We start from the raw sequence: 23605 nt of genomic DNA on the forward strand, positions 1-23605 counted from the left end.
GGGGCTCAAACTCACAGCCCAGAGATCAAGAGTCCCATATTCTACCAACTGAGCCAGCCAGGCGCCCCAAGGCTACAATTTATTTTGACCAACTCTCTCCTTCTCGACTCCTTCACCAGGCATATCACTGTGGTATAGATACGTCTAATCCCTTTTCTAGAGAATTTTTATTTCTCTGTGTGTATAACTCCTTGGAGAAGGAATTATGGCCCCTACTGTGTGTATGAGAAACTAAGACTTAGTTAAGTTGTACAAGCAGCTAAATAGAATATAGCAAGACCAACACTGACACTGAGGTACATCTAACTAGAGTTTTTTCGTTATACCATGATGCCTCCTGAGTTGTCCAATACAGTAATCACTGGTCACACACACATTTAATTAAAATACAAAAGAATTAAAAATTCTGTTCCTTGATTGTACTAGCCACATTTCAAGTGCTCAGCAGTCACATGAGTCATTCTGGACACCACAGATAAAGAATGTTTCCATCATAGCAAAAGCTCTTCTGGATAATGCCATCTTCAAAACCAAATTCCTTATATTCTATTTACATATAAAAAACATGAAAAATAAGTGGGCACAGGGGCTCGACCCAAAGAGATGGGTCTTTCTCTGGGAGTTGTAGTTATCACATAGAGTAAAAGAAACAATCTGTGGACTATATGCAAAACAGTATGAATAATTTGCTTAAGGTTTATTTCAAAATCAGTGATAAATACATGTATTGGATATACCTATATAGTTAGATATAGAATACTAAGAATATTAATCATAAACTAGTGGTATTTTCATGTAGAGAGAAGGCCTAAGGTTGGGGGGGAACATTAGGGTGAATTACTTTTTATCATATGTCAGTTTGAACTTTTTTTTTAAGATTTAATTATTTGAGGGATGCCTGGGTAGCTCAGTTGGTTAAGCATCTGCCTTCAGTTAAGCATCTGCCTTTGGCTCAGGTCATGATCCCGGGGTCCTGGGACCAAGCCCCACACCCAGCTCCCCGCTCAGCTGGAAGTCTGCTTCTCCCTCTGTCCCTCCCCACTGCTCGTGCTCACCTGCTCTATCTCTCTCAGATGAATATATAAAGTCTTTGTTTTCTAATGTTGCTTTATTATTTTTTAGAGGGGGGAGTGCAGGAGAGAGAGAGAATCTTAAGCAGGCTCCACGCCCAACACAACCCTGAGACCATGACCTGAGCTGAAATCAAGAGGTATCGGATGCTTAACCGACTGAGCCTCCCAGGTGCCCCTGTTTTCCAATGTTATTAAGTAATGTACACTTACAGACTTTCCTCAGAGTTTGGTGTTTTTCCTAACATTCCTTTGAACAGAGTTCTATGCACGCAATTTATACTCTACATTACATTACCTCCAGATAATCCACCCTCCACTGCTCTGCAAGATTCTATTCTTCGAAAAATTAAACCTAATACAACAAAGCATACCTTTTTATAATTAATAACATATACTCTCACACTAGAGAAGCAGTAAAATAAATTATATGCTAAACCACATCATATTAAAGTGACTCCACACATTAAAGTGACAGGGGCTTATTATATATACACAAAAACTGTCTTAGAGGTTTCATAACAAGACACTTTGCCAGGATAATCAACAGAATTGAAAATAAACACCAATTTTGTCCTTAAAATAAAATAATTGAGGCAACACTGTGTGTGTGTTTTCCTTAAAGATTTTATTTATTTGATAGAGAAAGACCTAGAGAGAACAAGGGCACAGGCGAGGGAACATCTGAGGGAGTTGCAGAGGGAGAGGGAGAAGCAGGCTCCCCACTGAGCAGAGAGCCTGAATGGGGCTCCATCCCAGGACCTTGGGATCATGACCTGAGCCGAAGGCAGATGTTTAACCAACTGAGCAACGCAGGTGCCCCGAGGCAACACTGTGTTTTTATTAAAAGACAATAATCCTGTTGAATTTAACCTAAAATGTTCTGATATATAAACTACTTGACCCAAAGAACATGAAGAAATAATTTGACAAAGGAAATTTTAAACATATCTCCAGGGGCGCCTGGGTGGCACAGCGGTTAAGCGCCTGCCTTCGGCTCAGGGCGTGATCCCGGCGTTCTGGGATCGAGCCCCACATCAGGCTCCTCTGCTATGAGCCTGCTTCTTCCTCTCCCACTCCCCCTGCTTGTGTTCCCTCTCTCACTGGCTGTTTCTATCTCTGTCAAATAAATAAATAAAATCTTTAAAAAAATAAAATAAAATAAAAAAAATAAACATATCTCCAAATGGCATAACATTAGCTTCTCACTGATCAATTTTTAAGAATAAAGGTATAAATCACAGTACACTGCTTACTAATCCCCAAAGGATAATAGCAATTATAAGCAGTGTCATCATTTTCCTTTCTAAAATTGAAAGACAACTAAATAATACAGGAAATGATTCTGATTACATTATCAATAAATCACTGAAACCTGAAAGTTTCTGAAGTAATCTCCCTAGAAGTAATCTCCCTCTAAAGGTGGCTTCATGTAAAATTTATATAAATTTAGATATAAATCTAAATGTGGTATTAATTAGGAGTAATAGTTAGTGGTACTTAATTGGTATTACTATAAAACTTTTAATAATGCCTTTTATTATAGGTAACTAACACCAAAGCACTAAAATTTGTTTCCTAAGCAGCCAAAAAAGGACTTAGAAAAGAACTGAAATGTCTGGACTTCTAGTCTAATACTATTTTCCTGGTGTTTCCGCTTTACAAGAAAATAAATGTACACATTAAGAGAATAATCATGATGCTTCGATGCTTTAAAAACAAAGAAAACCGGACAATTCTAAACAGAACACTATTGTCTCAAAGGTGAACAGTGATTATGATAACAGTTAACAGCAGCTAACACTGGGAGCACACACGCCAGGCAGGAACTATTCTAAGCATTTTACATATATTAATTAACTCCATCCTCACAATTCCATGAGGTAAATATGCTCTTCATTTTCCACATGAGTCAAGCGAAGCACCTGCTCAAGAATGAAGCACTTGCTCAAGGCCGCATCATCAGCGGAGAGGACAGGATGCACAAGCAGGTCATCCAGCTTTGAAGTTTAGACCCTTAAGCACTAAAATATAATGCCACTCAAAGGTCACAATTTCAGAGAAAAGCACTAGCATGATTTACTAACACAGAGAGAAAAAGCACTTTATGCATGGGGAAAAAATTAATACGGCTTGAAATTCATCATAACAGTTTCCTTAAAACCCACTAAAAAATGCTAGTTGCCTTTAAGCTTTAATACTATATAATTCATAATCTTAAAAACTTTTTTCAACATATTTTTACAGCATGGTTTCAAATTTAGCTTTCTACTGCATTCACATGGTAAAATGAAAAACTGAGCTCTTTAATTCTCAGGAATCTTAAAAGTGTCAGGATTTTCTTTCTTTCCTTTTTTTTTTTAAGATTTTATTTTTAAGTAATTTCTATACCCAATGTGCGGCTTGAACTCACAACCCCAAGACCAAGAGTCACACACTCCACTGACTGAGCCAGCCAGGGGCCCCAAGTGTCAGGATTTTCTAATCGTCACTTTGTTACAAAAAACCCTCTGTAACACAAGAAAAAAATCATGAAATCATTTCCAGATGAGTTTTATAAGTTTTCAAATCAATTTATTAAGGCATAAGTTACAGTCAATAAAATGAACTAATTTCAAATGTGCCTTTAATGACTTCTGACAATAAACACTCTTGTGTAATCACTGCCCAAATGAAGATACAGACTATTTCTATCATCCCAAACACTTCTCCTTATGCCTCTCCTCCTATGGCCAGCTTCAGATAACCACTCCTATGCTCTCACTGTAGAAAGCTGATAAATAGGAGAGAAAACCAACACCACCAAATTGGTTCTTTAAAAAGAAACAAAAAATCTGAATAAGCCCTTATCAGTTAACGAAATTGAATTAATTAGAAACCTTTTTATTAAAAAGCTCCATATGGCTTTACAAGTAAATTTTATCAAACACTTAGAAAAAAACATTTATTATTGGGGTGCCTGGGTGGCTCAGTCATTAAGTGTCTGCCTTCGGCCCAGGGCGCGATCCCAGGGTCCTGGGATGGAGGCCCGCATCGGGCTCCCTGCTCTGCTGGGAGCCTGCTTCTTCCTCTCCCACTCCCCCTGCTTGTGTTCCCTCTCTCACTGGCTCTCTCTCTCTGTCAAATAAATAAATAAAATCTTAAAAAAAAAAAAAAAGAAAAAAGTTTATTATTAATCTTATAGGATCTCCTTCAGAAAATAGAGGAAGTGGAAACAACTCATTTTTGAGGGTAAAATTAACCAGATACCAATTTGAGACAAAGACATCACAAGAAAAAAAGAAACTATGAATCAATATCTCTCAAAAGCACAGGGGAAAAGAGAAAAAAAGGATAATAAATCACAACCAAGTGGGATTTTTTTCCAGGAATGCATGGTTTACTTAACATTTGAAAAGTCAAGGTAATGCACCATATTAACAGACCCCCCCCCAAAAAAAGCATTATGAGCAGCTTAGCATATCTAAATAAAGCACTTAACAAAACTCAAAACTCATTACGATGAAACTCTAACCGAACTAGGAATAGAAGAAAACCACCTAACCTGAGAAACAGCTTCTAAAATAGCCCTACTGCAATCATCACACCTAACGGTGAAGAAATGAACACTATTTTCCCCAAGTGACAACTTCTACAGTACACAGACAGTACAAGAAAAGAAAAAGGCATACAAATTGGAAAGAAAAAAATAAAACTGTCTTTAATACCCATGGCATGATTACCTATACAGAAATCCTAAGGAGTCTAGAGGAACTAGTACATGAGTTTCACAAGGTAGTAAGCAGGTAAATAAGTAAAAATCAACTGCATTTTTATATACTAACAGTAGGAAAATGAAATTTTAAATAAAACAGTACCATGTACAATTGCATAAAAAGTGGAACTGGGATAAATTTGACATAAATTCAAGGGTACAAAAACAGTACTGAGAGGCATTATAGGAAATCTAAACAGATAGATATACAATGTTCATAGATCAGAAGACTCAATATTAAGAAGTCAGTTTTCTCCATTAACATAAAGATTGAATATAATTGCAATCAAATTCCCAATTAGCCAACAGGCTTTTTGTTGGGGGTAGAAACTGACACGATGACTTTAATATGTATATGGAAATGTAAACACCCTATAAAATCAAAATAGTTAAGCTGAATTTTAATGCCATAGATTAGAAATTTTACAATTAATGCACCTAAAAAGTAAGTAAACTCTTACAGATATTAACTGGCCAAATGCTTGCCTTTTCAAACTGTTAGGCAGGACAAAGTAACAAGAAAAACAAAACAAACAAAAATCTACAATGATATTTTGACTAATGAAATCCCTAAAGGCAGAAATCCTCTGGTAAGAACAAAACAAAAATACTTCATAAATCATGCAAAGCCCATTTGGCTTAATAGTTACGATTGGCAAAACATTTCTACATAAAATTTCTATTCGTTCTAGCCCACATAAAAGCTGTAAGGGCTTAGCTAATGATCTCTGATATCCCAACACTAGCCTTTCTCTTCTCTCCATTTTGGTAGAAATAGCTAAGCTGTTTAAGTTCCAAGTATCTCCATACTTTTTTTTTTTTAAGATTTTATTTATTTATGTGACAGAGAGACAGCCAGCGAGAGAGGGAACATAGCAGGGGAGTGGGAGAGGAAGAAGCAGGCTCCCAGCAGAGGAGCCCGATGTGGGACTCGATCCTAGGTCGCTGGGATCACGCCCTGAGCCGAAGGCAGACGCCTAACGACTGCGCTACCCAGGCGCCCCAAATATCTCCATACTTTTATCTTCTATCACCATTCTAGATTCCTATTCATAATTCTAGCTATACACACACAATTATTAAATGCTACTGTTTGCTATTTCTGGAGGGTGGTACATGAGGTAATCTATTTTTACTTTCTCCTTTGTGCTTTTAGGCATTGCTTAAATTACTCATGGCATGCACAAAATGATGTCTTAGATTTGTTTTAAAACAACCTACTATGTGTATATATGTGTGTATTTGGAAAGAATAGAGTGAAGATATAAATAAAAAGCATAGCCAAGTGTTAATCACTGAGGAAGCCGAGTGATGGAGCTCATGGAGGTTCATCATGCTACAATCACTAGTTTTACAGATTTTGAACTCTTCCATAAGAAAAAATTTTATTAAACTGTCATAGTGAGAAAAGGCAAGAAGTCTGAGAAATGTTCCAGATTAAAGGAAATGAAAGAGGAACATATGTTAACATGTTATCCTAGATTAAATGTTGGACAAGAAGCGATTTTTTTCTTTGCTATAGAGGACATGATTGGGACAAGAGATGAATTATGAACGATATCTATGAATTAGACAATTAGATGGTTGTATTACATCAATGTTAATTTTCTATATTCTGATTACTGTAATGTGGTTATGCCGTACACTGCCTTTGTCTTTTAGGAAATAAATCCTAAAACACGGGTAACAGGGTTATAATGTCTGCAACACGTCTCACAATTGGTACATAAAAAATGTGTATATGTGTGTAAAATTTATGTATGTTCGTACGCACGTACAGATAGATGAAGGAAAGAAATCAGTATTAAACTTTTACAAAGGTATCAAACATTACCGACTAACACCTATAGAGGACAAGTTAAAATCTGGCAAAATAAGAAAATGACACACACTTTCAATCACTAGTTCTAGTAATTTTAAAAATTAATCCTAAAGATAAAATAATCAAGGTCACCAAAATTAGTCACCACAGCATTCTTTATAACAGCAAAGGAATCAATTTGTGCTTATCAATATGGAGATGATTTAAGTGCTAAATATCAATTGTGTGCTCATAAAAATGAAGATGTGCTTTATGATGCACTGGAACAAACACCAAAGTACATAATTGGGGTGGAGGGGGGAGAAGCAAAGAATAGAAATGTGGTTGTATGGTATACTGCCATTTGGTTAAAGTATAACACAAAACAACAACAATAAAAAAGATAAGGAGATGTACTCATATTTACTTGTTATATATATATATTATGTACACACACACAGGATCTCTATAAAAATCTAAGAAATTATTAATAATGATTTTATCTAGGGAGTTCAATTGGCTGGCTATAGGACAGAGGCAGGAAGACAACTATTTATTGGATAACATCTTAAAGCTTCTGAATTTTGAAACGAGAATACTTGGGTAGGGCGGGGGGATGGGGTAACTGGGTGATGAGTATTGAGGGCATATGCTGTGATGAGCACCGGGTGTTATATGCAGCTAATGCATCGTTTAACACTACATCAAAAACTAATAGTGTACTGTCTGTTGGCTAACTGAACATAAAAAAAAGAATACTTGGGTAAAGAATAAGTATGTAGTTTAATATTTAATAAAACTGACTTATGTTGCAAAGGAAAAGTACATGATACTGTGTATTTAGGTACGTGCTAAATTTTTACTTTGAAGAAATTAATGAACAATACCCACTCTAAAGATATAGAATACTTAATTCATAAGAGAGCTTTAAAAAATTTTTTTAAAGATTTAATTTATTTATTTGTCAGAGAGAGAGAGAGTGAGAAAGCACAAGCAGGGGGAGCAGCAGACAGAGGGAGAAGAGGACTCCCCGCCAAGCAGGGAGCCCGACGCGGGACTCGATCCCAGGGACCCCGGGATCATGATCTGAGCCAAGCCACCCGGAAGTCCCAAACTGATAAAAATTCTTTAAAAAACAAACAAAAAAACCCCAACACTTAGGGTCTCTGCAAATGGCCCTAAGAGCATACAAATAACGGAGAAAACACTTATTCAAGAAAATCTACTAAGACAAAGAAAGAAAAACAAGAGTCTGTAGTATTTGAACCAAGATCCTGCTCCCTTCCTCTTCTCAGCTCAGCAATAAGAAAATCCATTCCAGACTGAAAGAATCAGGGCTCCCTCTCCCCCTACCTTGAATTGGAAGATCATCTTCCCAAGAGGGGGAAGACTTCAGCTTTTGTCATCCTACCACTGTAATCCTATCAGCTGCTGTGGCTAGGTTCTAGATAAGTACTGCTGAGAGGTAGATGCTTCCTTGTGGCCTGGCCCCACTCTTGGGACAGAGGACCTGAATAAATAATTCTGTGAAGATATACAAATGGCCAATGAACACATAAGACTATGCCAGGAGGTCACTAGGCATCAGAGAAATGCAAATCAAAACCACAATGAGATAACCACCACCTCACACCCACTAAGATGGCTGTAATTAAAAGCTCAGGTAATAACTTACTAATATGTAAAACAACACTTCCACTCCTAGGTACATACCTAGGAATTGAAAGGAAGAAGAGAAAGAGATATTTGTATGCCCATTATTGTAATGTATAAGCATTATTCACAACAAGTGTAAACAACTCAAATGTCTGCCAATTGATGAATGGATAAGCCAAATGAGACAGATATCCATACAATGGAATATCACTCAGTTATAAACAGGAATTAAGTACTGATGAGTAAGACAACATCAATGAACCTTGAAAATATTATAATAAGCAAAAGCAGCCAGTTATAAAACATATTTTATAATCCCACTTACATGAAATGTTCATAATGGCCAATTCTTTATACAGAACGAAAGTAGGTTAGTGGTTGCTTAGGGCTAAGGGGTGGTGAGAGGACAGTGGGGTGACAGCTAAAGGGTATATGATTTCTTTTAAAAGTGATAAGAATGTTCTACATCTGACTGTGGTGATGGCTGCACCTATCTGTGAGTATGCTCAAAACCATCAAATGTACACTTTAAGTGAGTGAATTGTACAGTAAGTGAATTATCTTTCAATGGAACTGTCATGAAAACCTTTTTCTTTTTAGTTAGTACTTATTCATATACCATTTCCACTTTTTCCTTCTGGGATATTTATTTTCTTCAATTGCTTTATAATGCTACTCTGTATATGAGGAAAAGAAAACAGTAAGTTTTAGAAACATTTTCCCCTAATATGTTGTTTTAATTTTCAAACACATGAAAACATAGACATAAATGCAACTTATAGAGCCTCCTTCAACTTGGGATCAGCAAAAGAATGAAGCTTCAGAAAAACTGTCCCTCTTCCATTAAAATTCTGAATAGCTTCCATTTCTACATTTAAATATCTGAAACATTAGAATTTGTATTGATATAAATGTAGCCAGTTATCCAAAAATTTCCATCTGTACTATTTTATAAACTCATTTAATGAAGTACTGCACAATATTTTATTTTTCCCAACCTGCTTCCATGTAACATACAAAAAGAAACAGAACAAAGTACAAATCATCCCAATAAAAACCCCAGTAAGTTATTTTGTGGATATCAACCAACTGATTCTAAAATTTATACAGAAAGGCAAAATACTCAGAATAGCCAAGAAATTATTTAAAAAGTCAAAGGACTGCTACAACCAGAATTTAAGACTTACTATACAGTTGAAATAATCAAGATAATGTAGTATCGGCAAAAGAATAGACAGATCAATGGAACAAAAATTGTGACAAAAATCTGTGCATAAAGGTTTATAGCAGCTTTATTCATAACTGCCAAAACCCAGAAACAACCAAGATGCCCTTCAAAAGCTGAATGTGAAAGTAAACTGTTGAATATCCAAGCTATCAAGCCACAAAATGACATGCAGGAACCTCAAATACATACTGCTTAGTGAAAAAAATTACTTAGGGATAGAAGCCAATTTAAAAAGGTTATATTCTGTATGATTCCAACTATATGACATTCTGGAAAAGGAAAAACTGCACCCTGTAAAAAGATCAGTGGTTACTAGAGGTTTCAGGGGGGTGAGAAGGAAGTTGGGATGAACAGGCAGAGCACAGGGAGTTTCTTAGGGCAGTGAACCTATTTTGTGTGATACTATAGTGGTGGAATGCATGACACTATGCATTTGTCAACACCCACAGAACTGTACAAAACAGAGTGAACATATATGTAAACAATTGCCTTTAGTTAAAAATAATATATCACTATTCATCAACTGCAAATGTACCACACTAATGCAAGATGTAAGTAACGGGATACCAGGAGTAGAAGAGAGAGGGAGTATGTGGGAACTCTGTAAACCTAAACTGATTTAAAAAAATAAAGTAAATAAAAACTGAACTACATAAAATTAAAGTTATTTTAGATAAAATTATACAAGAATGTAACTATTCCAAAACACACTGATTTTCAAAAAGTAATTAAATGGTTGTAAGTTATCAAGAGCAACAGGAAAAACCATAAAATAAGACCTATCTGTCCATTATAAGAATAACGCTGAGGACAGCCTGGCAAGCTAAAACTCACTAAAGAGGATCTGGGGAAAAAGATATGACAAATAGGGGTGCCTGGGTGGCACAGCGGTTAAGCGTCTGCCTTCAGCTCAGGGCGTGATCCCGGCGGTATGGGATCGAGCCCCACATCAGGCTCTTCTGCTGTAAGCCTGCTTCTTCCTCTCCCACTCCCCCTGCTTGTGTTCCCTCTCTCGCTGGCTGTCTCTATCTCTGTTGAAAAATAAATAAAAAATTAAAAAAAAAATGACAAATTTACAAGCACTGTATGATTGATAGCTGAAATTTTTAAAAATCTAAACATAAATGGGCATAGAGAAAATAAAACAACTCTTTTAAGTAAATGAAACATGGTATTTCCTTTTAATCAAATGGCATTTATTTCTTTCAATGAAACTAGTAGTAGGCAGGGCAACTGGGAATCTTAAATTATGGAAAAAAAATATATTCTCTCCAGATAAGGAATGGAAACGAAAGCTGTGGAGACAGGGTAATAAGCAACTGAGAGTAGCCCCAACAGTGTGAGACATAAAACTCTGGGTCTGATTTATAAAAAAAACTTCAAATAGATTTCATTACTGTATCATTTCTTATGCATTTTGCACTTCAAATGTCAAGGTTTTGTATGTTTGCATTTTTCCTGACAACAACTAGTTACATAAACAAGTGCGTTCATTTTAATGTCACATTCTAAGAGATATTAACACATCTGGCAATCTACACTTATGTCTGGAACCTGGAACATGGTTATTAAAATCAAATTTTGCATTATTTGTGTTTTATTTTTTTAAAAAGATTTATTTCTGAATATAGCCAGAGAGGAGAATTTAGAAAACTAAGGAAAAGCTAATTTATGTTCTCTTTTTAAGATATGTACTTTTAAACTAAAGTGGACAGGTGTTCAGTGAACAAAAGGAGTCAATAAATGTAACAAACTCTTAATGAAAACCTACCTGCTACAATACAAAACAGAGCAATTGTTTTAATCTTGAATTCCTTGATCCTCTTTTTGCCCTGAAGAGCTGCATCAGAAAACCCTTAGGTGTCTTTATACTTTGCTCCTTTCTACATGCACACTTCACTGTTACTACAGGATTAAATGTGACCAAGTGACAAAGAAAGAGCAGGGGCACAACACTGTTACGCAACGCCACATCTGCAAGGGTGGCTTATAGCTCCTTCTTTAATCAGGAAGGACCAAGTGCATGTTCAGTGTTACTGCTTACTACTATGCAAAGTCACTATCCTCCTGATGCTCCGATGTTTCCTGGTTGCTAAATTGTGCAATACCCGAAAAATACCTTGGAATTTTCAACAAGGATACAGATGTGTGACAATACTATAATTATTCCCATATGAGAAATTTTCTTATTTTTTCTAACTTTTTATTTTTTAAGATTTTATTTATTTGAGAGAGGGAGAGGGGTGAGGGAGGCCACAGAGGGAGAGGGAGAGGCAGACTCTCCACTGAGCAAGGAGCCCTATGCAGAACTTGATCCCACGACCCTGAGATCACGACCTGAGTGGAAGGCAGACACTTAACCGACTGAGCCACCCAGGCACCGGAAATTTTCTAATTTAAAAGTAGTAACTAGGGGCTCCTGGGTGGATCAGTCGGTTAAGTATCTGTCTTCAGCTGGGGTTATGATCCTGGGGTCCTGGGACTGAGCCCCTCATCAGTCTCCCTGTTCAGCAGGAAGTCTGCTTCTCCCCTCTCCCTCTGCCCCTCATGCTGGCATGCTCTCTCTCAAATAAATCTTTTAAAAAAATAGAAGTAGTAACTAGTAGTAGATACAAGAATAAAATTCTCATTTTCTGTAGTTGAAACTGTATTTCAACAGAGGAAAGGATATTCAAATAACTCAAAAGAAACAGAATTGTTTTAAGATTCATCAGACAGAAAATTCTTAAGAAATAACCATAAACATTAGCAATTTTTTCTTGAAGCACCATTCAGCATGTATAAAAGTTAAAATAATTCTAAGACAAAAATGGAACATATCTACCATTTGGCTTATTACTGGCAGAAGCCATCAATTCAAATGGAATAGTTTACAGTGAAGTTTACCATGGATTACTAATGGAGAAGACCCATCCCTCTGGATGAATTGAAAACATTTCCCATCTTCAATATGAAGCCTGTCCAAGTTTTGTTCGCTTCTTTTTCTGAGTATAAGCAGAAGCTCTCCACAAAAAGATCCATTCATCATGGTTGTGGACTAAGTAGGATATCTGGTAACACTTTATTCCTGATGCAATGTAGAGTAAGGAACACATCTCTTTTAATTATTTTATAAAACCCTGACATTTAGTAACTTCATTATTTAGGCTAAAATGTGGTGATTATACATTCGTATTAGACAAACTGACATCAATTCACATTAAATATGTCAGCTTATATGTACATAAAAAATCAAAAATAAATTTATAGCTACTAAATATAGAGTAATACATAAATGGCAGAATCTAATTTTTGCCTTTTCAATATATTTTCTATCATTCTGTTGAACTGTTAAAATGATAAAAGATTTGAAGTTCTACTAAAACAACTCATTTTCTATCATTTTCCATCTTAACAGACTAAAATAGAAATGCATACTGAAAACAAATATAGTAAATTTATTTAGTATTTCTCTACACGTTCAAAAGTGCCTTTCCTAGAGATTTGTTTCACAATTTTCTTTTTTTTTCTAGACCGAGAGATGTTCTGGGAAAATGGGTACTTCTGTCATCACTATAGCAGAAGATGTTAAGACACAGAAAAGAAGAAAAAGAAGAGTCTATCTTGGCCATATTAGGCATTATTTATTGGGAGAGCACTTCATCTCTTGCTAATTGTTTTTGTGTATGTCTGTACCACAATCTGACGGTCTTTTTCATGGAGCTGCATTCAGGACAAAATTCAGCTCTCACAAGAATGATTTCTAAGCATATCCTTTAAAAGTACATTTCCTGAAGATTATGACAAACACTCCAGAGTACGTGCCTTGCTCTAAGTGCAGCAATAAATACGGACAACAAAGATTTACTGCCAGAAAACATACAAGATTTGGTAATATAAACAAGACACAAGGGGTGCCTGGCTGGCTCAGTTGGTGGAGCATGTGACTCTTGATCTCAGGGTTATGAGTTCAGGACCCAAATTCGGTGTAGAGATTACTTAAAAATAAAATGTTTAAAAAAACAAAACAAAATCAAACAAGACACAAAAGCAAAAATGCCACTGACATTTTTCTAAACATACATAATGAATACATATTATTTACAATTAAATTGCGTTTAAATATGTCTCCTTTCAGCCAACTAATAATCTACACCTAATATAGGATAGGGAAATGTAGTCAGTATGGGAAATAAGACTAACAAAATGTACAGGAAAATATTTAGTCAGAATTAATAAACACTGAATATTTTCAAAATGACATCTTCTTTTGGATTTATATTTAATATCCCAAAAGAAATGCATGCTTTATAATGAATTTTTTTGGTATGCAACTGTAACTGTAAGATTACACAGAATACAAACACTGCATGAAAAAAGCATCCTGTTTTTTTTCTGATGAATCTTCAACATGTGTTCACTTTCTCTATTGAATTTCAATAATATAAAAAAAAAAAGAAGCTCATTTAAAGTGTAAAAACCTCAACTCAACCTAATAAAATATTATTTGTTTACAGAATTTAAGTGAACTCAAAACTAATGTGAAAACTAAATAAATTCATTATTCAGATATTTATTTATTTATTTATTTTTTTTTAAAGATTCATTTATTTATTTGACAGAGATAGAGACAGCCAGCCAGAGAGGGAACACAAGCAGGGGGAGTGGGAGAGGAAGAAGGCAGACTCATAGCGGAGGAGCCTGATGTGGGGCTCGATCCCATAACGCCGGGATCACGCCCTGAGCCGAAGGCAGATGCTTTAACCGCTGTGCCACCCAGGCGCCCCCAGATATTTAATTTTCAATTAAGGAATTTATCCAATTACTTTGCCTAACCTGAAACATAAAATCATTCTGTATTTCATGGAAATATCATATGGAAACAAAGCAATCCGAGATCCTCAAATTATTTCTCTGTAAATTATAAATCCTTTCAAGTGTTTGAATACTAGAATTTAATCCCTAATTATTTGCAATTAATAAGCCTACAAAGTAATGTGGCTAATGTACATATCTTAAAAGATAATCACATAACAAATATATTACGACTGGCAAACTAATTTATTTAAAAGAGAGTTCAATTTTTTAGTACTGATCTGATAATCTGACTTATACGAAATCCTTCCTAACTAAACTGTATTTCCTCCTCTAGGTGATCAAGTTGTAGAAATTATACTTGAACAAAATACAGTTTTAAAAAAGGGCTGAAATAAACATTGGGTATAGTAAAGAGAGAAAAAATTGTTTTTACCCAGAATATTCTTAAATTCTCACTAAAACATAACTGAAGAAATAAACCAAAAACTGTTCTTTGCTGTTACATATTTAAAAACAAACATGGCTCTGCAATTAAGACACTTGCAAATGAAATTACTGAAAGGACATATCTTTTTTTTTAAGATTTTATTTATTTGACAGAGAGAGAAAGAGAGAATGTGCTCGCACAAGCAGAGGGAGTGGCAGGTAGAGGGAGAGGGAGAAGCAGGCTTCCCACTGATGTGGGGCCAGGACCCTGGAATTATGACCTGAACCCAAGGCAGGCACTAAACCAACTGAGCCACCCAGAAGCCCCACTGAAAGGATATTTTAAATGAGCACATATCACGAAGAATATTTGTCCATTAATAAACAGAAGGTATTTTACGGCTGTGCTATGAATTTCATCTATAATTAACACTAACTCTATCATATGTAAGTACTATAATGCAAACATCAATGGGTTTCATATAAATACACTGATAAAATAACTTCTGCACCTAACAATTCATACACAATATTTCTTCTCCCTTGCAATTTTCCAATTATTTAATTTATTGAATTTATACATCTCAATCAAGCCTTAGCCAACAAATTATTTTGGGGATTCATGTCCACCCTAGATATGCTGAACTTTGACTGAAGTTGGCAGTTAAGCCAGCAACTAGAGAAGAAGAATGAAATAGAGAGAAATGCACATCAAAGTATCAAAGATTACCAAGAGAGAATCAAGGTATGTATGTTTTTTACACAGGTCAGGGCCAACTTGCTCTACCCAGCTGGAAGGGCATTCTACTGGGAATCTGTGTGTATGTGTGTGTGTATGAAACGAAATATTTCGTAGTTTCTCAATGTAAACCTAATTAACTGTTTCAGCCAATTACTTTATTATGGGGTCTTTTTTTAAAAGATGGGTATTAGGGAGGGCACGTGTTATAATGAGTACTGGGTGTTATATGCAAGTAATGAATCGTTGAACACTACATCAAAAATTAATGATGTACTGTAAGGTGGCTACTATTTATCACATAAACATCTAGTTTGTGTAATATTTAATCATATAATGGCAATACAAGCAGCATAAATTTGGAAACAAACACAACTAACTCGTAATAGGTTTACAATTTAATTATTGAGAAAAGAAATATACAAGTCGAGGTGTTTATAGAAGAACTGGAGAGTTATGTTTAATTTGTAAGTTAGTTAGGTGGAATTTCATTAAGAAAGTTTATACCATAAGAGGACTACAATGTGAAAAGTGAAAATATAAGCATTAGGTACAATGGCAACTAATAGCAAGGGAAGGATCAAGTTACTTTGGTTAATCAAGGAAGGCATCTCTCAAGTGTTGCAGGTGTTTTATCCTTACAAACTTGTACAAATGAAATCAATTGGAAATCCATCTAAATTTTAATTAAAGCAACCTCTTCCCCGGCTTCAAATTTACCAGTACAATTATCTAACAAAACAGAGTGAAGTATTCTATACCAAAGATATTTATTCCCACATAGGATGCCTTTGACAAATACGAGAATTTCAGATAAAAGGAACTAACATTTGTTGATGAATGCCTCTGGGCAAGACACTCTCAGCGGACACTAACATGATCAAAATTTTGGCATTCTGTGCTCTTTTACTAAAAATGAAATGGTAGATAGGTCCTAACAGTATCTTGTTTTTAAATCATATATAGAAATAAATACAATAAACATAGGCAAGCAGTCCAAATTCTTTTGTACTCCTCAACTAATTTTCAAGAAAACTAGGCCATATAACACAGCTTGGGATTAAAAACAAAATGACATGCAACTCTACTTAGCAGAAAAATCTTTTAAAATTTTAACCCATTTCTGATAGACTGTTTATTAAAACAGTGCAAAGAAACATGCATAGTACAACTCAAAAGTTTCAAATAAACCATTATCAAAAAAACTGTAAGATACAAAGTACTATGTGTCATAATGGCTCAATAATTTCTACTTATTTGTTCCCAGGCAATGTATATCAATAAAATAAGCAAAAGTAAGTTTTTATAAATTATGAAATTACATATTTTCTATTGATAAACCACTAGCTTTACATGGCACAACACTAATATAATATCTCTCAAAGAACACTAGACCCTCCTGAATTTGCTGCCCTTAAGACCAGAAAGATGGGTACAGTGTAGGTGTGGGGTTGGGGAGAGAAGATGGGTATGCTGGCAATCGGACATTTACTTTGAATTAACTTTTTAGTAATTACTTCAGGTTTTGAAGAATGTGGTCATGTTTAAATTAAGACATTTGCCATAACAACAAAACTAACTTTATTCTCAAACAGTACACTCATGAAAAACTTACGTCCTGACTTTCTGAGAAGTATAACCAAAGATAAGATACACTAAGAACTCTAAACATATAAAATTTAATATGAGGGAAATCAGATGGTGTAATACTTGCAAATAATGGGTTTGGTCCCACTATAGCTAGCTATGGAACTACGAAACCAATATTGTGAAAATGAGAAAAAAAATTTTTTTAAGATTTTCTTTATTTATTTGACAGAGAGAGACAGCCAGCGAGAGAGGGAACACAAGCAGGGGGAGTGGGAGAAGAAGAAGCAGGCTCCCAGCGGAGGAGTGATGTGGGGCTCGATCCCAGGACTCTGGGATCACGCCCTGAGCCGAAGGCAGACGCTTAACGACGGAGCCACCCAGGCGCCCCGAAAATGAGAAAATTTTAATCTAATATATACCATTATTTAGCTAAGACAACTAGACAAATTGGTAGATACTCTATAATGTTCCCCACAAAAAAGTCCCGTGCTTGTTCTCTCATTTCTATCTCCTTCTAACATATCATGTTTATTCATTTCTCTTTTCCATACTGAAAAAGCCATTTATATCTTGCTTTAAAATTTGAAAATTTGTGGGACACCAGGATGGCTCAGTCAGTTAAGCGTCTGACTCTTGGTTTTGGCTCAGGTCAGGATCTCAGAGTCTTGAGATGGAGCCATGCATAGAGCTCCACAGCTTGAAATTCTCTGCCTCTGTCTCTCCTCCTCAATTCCCACCCGCTCTCTAATTTAAAAAAAAATTTTTTTTTTAATTTGTGAGTTTAATAATGGCCATATTATTGCTAAACAGTTAAACCTGGGCAAATGAATAAATTTCTCTGGATTTCAGTTTTCTCATTTGTCCCTTCCTCATCTGTAAATTGGCAGGGGCTGAAGAGGAAAACTCAAATTTCCCTTTCTGAAATTGTATTTACCTCCATGCTATGAAACTATCACTAAAATGTAGAGATTTTATAACACTCTGATAATTAATGGCAAGTAATTTAATGTGCTCAGTGATGTTGCTTTCTGAAAATACGAGCATGTCATTTTCCAAAATGGTACGAGACAAGGTAAGGGTGAGGAACCCTAAAGTAACATTTTACATTCATACATTTTTTTTTTAAACCAAATATCACTAGCAATGAAACAGGATTCCCATCTAGTGGCCAGCAAGGTAACTGCATGCTTACTGAATAGCACAAATGTTAACACAGCTTGAGAAAAAAATGATCCTTGTTTACAAGGCAGCTTTCAAAATAACTTGGCTACGAAAAAAAGAAGTCAGAAAGTTGAGAGAGAGAAGTTAAAATGAACACATTCTTCATACAAGGATTTTCCTATCTACCTACTTTCTCTCTTTAAGGGTTTTTATCATTCCTTCTGAAAATTGATACTGGAGATAAACTATTTTTTGTTTGAATTACCCACCTTGAAGCTCTGGCTTCAAACTTACTGTTCTATAATTTTTCTAACAACTCTTATAAATTTAGCTTACTGAACTAAGTTCTTTCAAGAAAAATTTAAAAATACATACACAATACTGTTTGATACATATAGTTGGCCAACACCAACCTATGTTACTGATCTCATGTTAATCTAATGTATAAAACCAAATAAGAACACAAACAGATGTCTTTATTTTAGTTAGCATAAAAAGAACTGTTTAAGCTTTAAATGTACTCAGCTATTTTAAGTAACTGGAACCATGTTGTAACACTCAACAAATCTGATTAACTTAGCTAAATATGAAGAGTTATACTGCCCCTGTGACGCCGCCAAACCAAACACTCAAAAAATTTCTCCATTCTTTCACTTATAACAAGCTTTTACATTTTCTTCTCCATCCATTTTCAGGCCAACAGAGAGAGGCTAATATATAAAAAGGTTATAGTATGAAAACTACTATTAGGTTATTAAAAATTCCTCCTGAAACAGTTAATTCACAAAAAAAGAAACACTAGGATTTTCTCCTAACAATCAAGTCTGTATAAAGCTCCAGATACATACACATTCATAAGAGCATCCGAGAATTTTTAAAATTTTACAAGTTAATCTAAAACTAACATACTGGATAAATGATGCAAAGATATTATTATGCTACAAGTAAAAATGCTGAGAATTACTTATGGACTAAATTTAACAAATTTAATGATTAAATATAACCAGTACCTCTCTCAAAGAATAGGATCAGTGCCTCAATTACAGAACTGTTATGGAAAAAAGACTGTCCTTTCCCCTAAGGAATCAGTATGCACTCTTTATGTTGGTAATAATTTTGCAACCTGCAGTATTCTGTTTACCTCTGATGCAAAGATGTTCACAGCTAAAAGTAAAGATCAATTACTATGTGCAATTACTGCTCATCAGTATGGTCAGCATACAGTTAATCACTTAAAATTTTTGGTCAATTTTTAAACTTCTACCAAAATAAAACAGACTTATAGCTAACCTGCTCGTTACAATGCAAGCCTTCTGATATGAGAACTTGAAGGCTTTCTTAAAAGAAACAAGGAGTAGACTCTGATATTCCTATCAATTTTTAACAGTAATTGAGAAGAAAAGTTAAAGGATTTCAAAGTACCTAACTTGTACATTAGGAGCCAGAAAAGAAGGACAAAAAGGAGGTGGGAGAGGAGTAAGAAACAATATTTGATAGTTAATGGCAGACCCGTGAAAAGTAGAGCATAAATCACTGTGTGTTTCTGTATTTTCTTGTCTTGATTGCCTACCATTTAAAAACATGTAACAGAAAGGAAATGTGTACTAGTTGACTACAGCTCTTAAAAGAGCCTACTGCATTATGCCTGTGTTTCTGTATATTATCTGCTAGTGATGTAAGCAAATCATCCCTTGAATATAATGTCACAAGTGAAATCATTAGCACTGCTCTCACACTTAAATACCAACTTGCCAGACAGTCTATGAAATAACTGGTGTACTCTGTAAAAATGCCAATATTATGAAAGACAAAAGCTGGCAAATGTTTCAGATTAAAGGAGAAGAGATATGACAACTAAATAAAGCAGAAGATTCTAGACTAGATACTTACCCTATCCCACCACCCAAAACTGCCAAAAATAATTTTTGATAGGCAAATGACAAAACTGGAAAATGGACTATAGACTAATTTTCTAAACCTGGAATTCTTAAAAAGATTATATATATATATTTATTTGAGAAAGGGAGAAAGAGAGGATGAGAGAAAGATTATGAGAGAGCACAAGTGGTGGAGAGGGAGAAGCAGGCTGCCCATCGACGAGGGAGCCTGATGCAGGGCTCAATCCCAGGTAGCTGCTTAACCGACTGAGCCACCCAGGCAACCCTAAAATTGGAATTTTACTAAGTTCCAAGAAAAATGACTAGATAATTTGTTCATATTTTAAAATGCTACTTAAGGGGCGCCTGGGTGGCACAGCGGTTAAGCGTCTGCCTTCGGCTCAGGGCGTGATCCTGGCGTTCTGGGATCGAAGCCCCACATCAGGCTCCTCTGCGATGAGCCTGCTTCTTCCTCTCCCACTCCCCCTGCTTGTGTCCTCTCTCGATGGCTGTCTCTATCTCTGTCAAATAAATAAATAAAATCTTTAAAAAAATAAAATAAAATAAAATAAAATAAAATGCTACTTAAAAAAACTAATTAACATTTTAACAAAAATTGATGATTATATAAGTAACATATTTACTAATGTAACATGAAGCTATATTTTCCTGAAAAACAATTCATATTTAGAATATTCTAAATGAGCATACTTTTCTCACCAACTAAAGATCAAAATATATTCCAAACTCGAGAATAATTTTCTCTAATCACTGAAAACATCATTTAAGAGGTGTGCTACCAAATTATCTGACCTACTTAACTAAGTCACATTATATTAAATTTATCTTAAATATTATTTCAAAATAATTTGTTACCACATTCAAATATGAATGTATCAGTTCCAATTATACCACTGGATAAGGTACCAGATTCCACGACATAAATCTAAACCTTGGGCTGAAAAAAAAAAAAAATCACCTTTTACAGGTAAATAATAAGTCACAAAGGAAAGGTCAAACTCTGATTTGTCATATTAAATTTCTAAAAAAGCTCCAAGATAGAGTATCAAAGTCTCTGTAATTCCAGATGGTTACCAAAATCAGTTTATTTATTAACATATATACTTCCCAGAAATTGCACCTTACATGAATACGTTATTTTAAATAGTAAAAGTAGATAATATTGGATTTCCGTTTTGACCCTGAACCATAAACAGAAGTGTTACACAAAGACTGATTATAGAACAAGACAAGTTTCAAAATTTTTGAGAGGATATAGTTTTGAAAGTGAAATGATTAATAAAATGGTATTTCAATAATGTGGAAGGAAATAAAAACCTTATCTCACTTTAATCATTTCTCTATACAAGGTAATATTAAATTTTGGCACCAATATCTGTTTATAGCTCTAAATATTTTACTTAATACAGATACTGTGTATATGACATCTACTTTTTAAAAAAGACAAACGTGATGTATGAAACAGGTCAATGTAAAAACAAAATGAATCTAAATAATACATTACCTCAACATTTTTATGAAGAAGTTTAAGGTAGACTAGAGAACTATCTGTTTTTAAGCCCAATAAACTCCATGGTAGTAGAAGATAAGGGGCAATTACCTCTTTTCATTTTTTTTTTAAAGATTTTATTTTTTATTTATTTGAGAAAGAGAGAAACAGCCAGCGAGAGAGGGAACACAAACAGGGTGAGTGGGAGAGGAAGAAGCAGGCTCATAGAGGAGGAGCCTGATGTGGGACTCGACCCCAGAACGCCGGGATCACGCCCTGAACCAAAGGCAGATGTTTAACGACTGAGCCACCCAGGTGCCCCAATTACCCCTTTTCAAATACAAGTGGCTTTTTCCATCCATCTGTGCATAAACTACCAAGCACCAGACTTCAAGACTTATTTCCATCACTTTCCTTAATAATCTAGTTGAATGTGTAAATGTCTATATTTATAAGTAAAAATATGAATAAAGGCAGAGATAAGCAGAACAGATAGTTGAAAACAAAAACAAAAAACCTAAAAGTTCTTGGCTAAAAGGAGGAGATGTTAATTGCTTGTTTTTCTTGGCAATATCTGTAAACAAAATATAACTTTCTATTATTATTTGGGAAAAGAATGCCAACTCTTGGAACTAATTTCACAATGATAATTAGTTTCAATTATCAGTTGCATACTGGCAAAGTAAGTACCTATAGTACTTTAATTATTGATTTTGTAAAAAATTAGTACTTATTAACAAGTACCTATGGCTTAGAATAATTTTTGTATCTGCCTTTCTTCAAATTACCATCATCTGAAATTATATAGTGTTTGATAAAAACATTAAAATGCACAGAAGTTCAATCAACCATACTTAGGTCAGAACAGCGGCATGAAGTTGCCAGCCTCTGCCCTATTATTTTTAGTCATACATTATTTTTAAAAAACAGTATTTTCACAGGTTAAAACAAAGGGATAATGAAAACTCTTATTTTGTGTTCCAGAACAGATCACAACATACTTATCAAATTAGAAGCCCCTAAAAACAACTAAGTATCTCCAGAATAATTTTTAAGAAATACATCCATTAATCTCATACCTGCATATACTGGAGAAGACTAATACCAAATACTTCAATTTTACTTATTATTTTAATACATGATAAAATAAGTCAACAAAGGACTAACCACAATGTGATTTACCTGAATCATTTCGTAGGTAAGAGGACATAGCTGGGATGAGGCAAGACTGACTGAGCAGCTCCAGAAGTACAGAAGGAAGGGCATTACTGTTCTGGACTCGACTCTCATGAGATGACTGAGCTTCTCCATTTACTGCACCACTCACAGGATTTATATAACTCGCAAGAACCTAAAAATAAAAATTGTTGGGTTTAAATTGGATTTTAGCTTCACACACTTTAAACGCCCACATTTGGAAGATATTCAATCTAAGTACCAAGAGTTTATATTTTCAAGTCAGTCACTGTCTATCTTTTAAATACAAGATATTCTTTTCTTCAGATTTTCAAAAGAGAAGGGTGTGCTTTTAGCATGATGGTATACCGTATACAGTCGGACATATAGAAAAAATCCACCTAAGAACACAAACATAAAAACTTAGCAGCAATTCTGATATTATTTATTTTACTGACTAGATTCAGTTTACACTTTGAGAGTGATCTTAGAAGTTTATACTAGATTGAGCATATCATTCTAGAATTGCAGATAATAAGGGTCAAAGATTTGACCTATTTTAGTCAATTAGTTGATGCAGGAACTAAAACTAATATTTAAGCACCTCCCCTTCTCATACTGGTTCTGTGGGACTTTCCATTTGTTCAAGTTCGCCTGATTCTAGAAAAGTCATAAAACAATATGAGAAACAAAGATATAAATAATATTCTTCCTTAAGAGTCCAGATATAGCACTTTAGATCAAAAGATGACTGGAGGGGCGCCTGGGTGGCACAGCAGTTAAGCGTCTGCCTTCGGCTCAGGGCGTGATCCCGGGCGTT

At 35.0% G+C, this 23605-nt stretch overlaps 1 protein-coding gene across 14 annotated transcripts in view; it reads right to left on the reverse strand.

Annotated features, from left to right (window-relative positions):
* The window catches only part of BIRC6 (baculoviral IAP repeat containing 6), a 235638-nt gene that overhangs the window by 51995 nt on the left and 160038 nt on the right, over positions 1-23605 (reverse strand). For all 14 annotated transcript variants that reach the window (XR_004625038.1, XM_034659673.1, XM_019803711.2 and 11 more), the window contains one exon: positions 22792-22960. Coding sequence is in view for 13 of the 14 variants with exons in the window: in XM_034659673.1 (XP_034515564.1) it covers positions 22792-22960 (169 nt within the window). In the remaining variant the exon portion in view is untranslated. The remainder of the gene's footprint in view (positions 1-22791; positions 22961-23605) is intronic.

The sequence above is a fragment of the Ailuropoda melanoleuca genome, chromosome 4, assembly GCF_002007445.2.
Source record: "Ailuropoda melanoleuca isolate Jingjing chromosome 4, ASM200744v2, whole genome shotgun sequence".
Taxonomy (NCBI): Eukaryota; Metazoa; Chordata; class Mammalia; order Carnivora; family Ursidae; genus Ailuropoda; species Ailuropoda melanoleuca.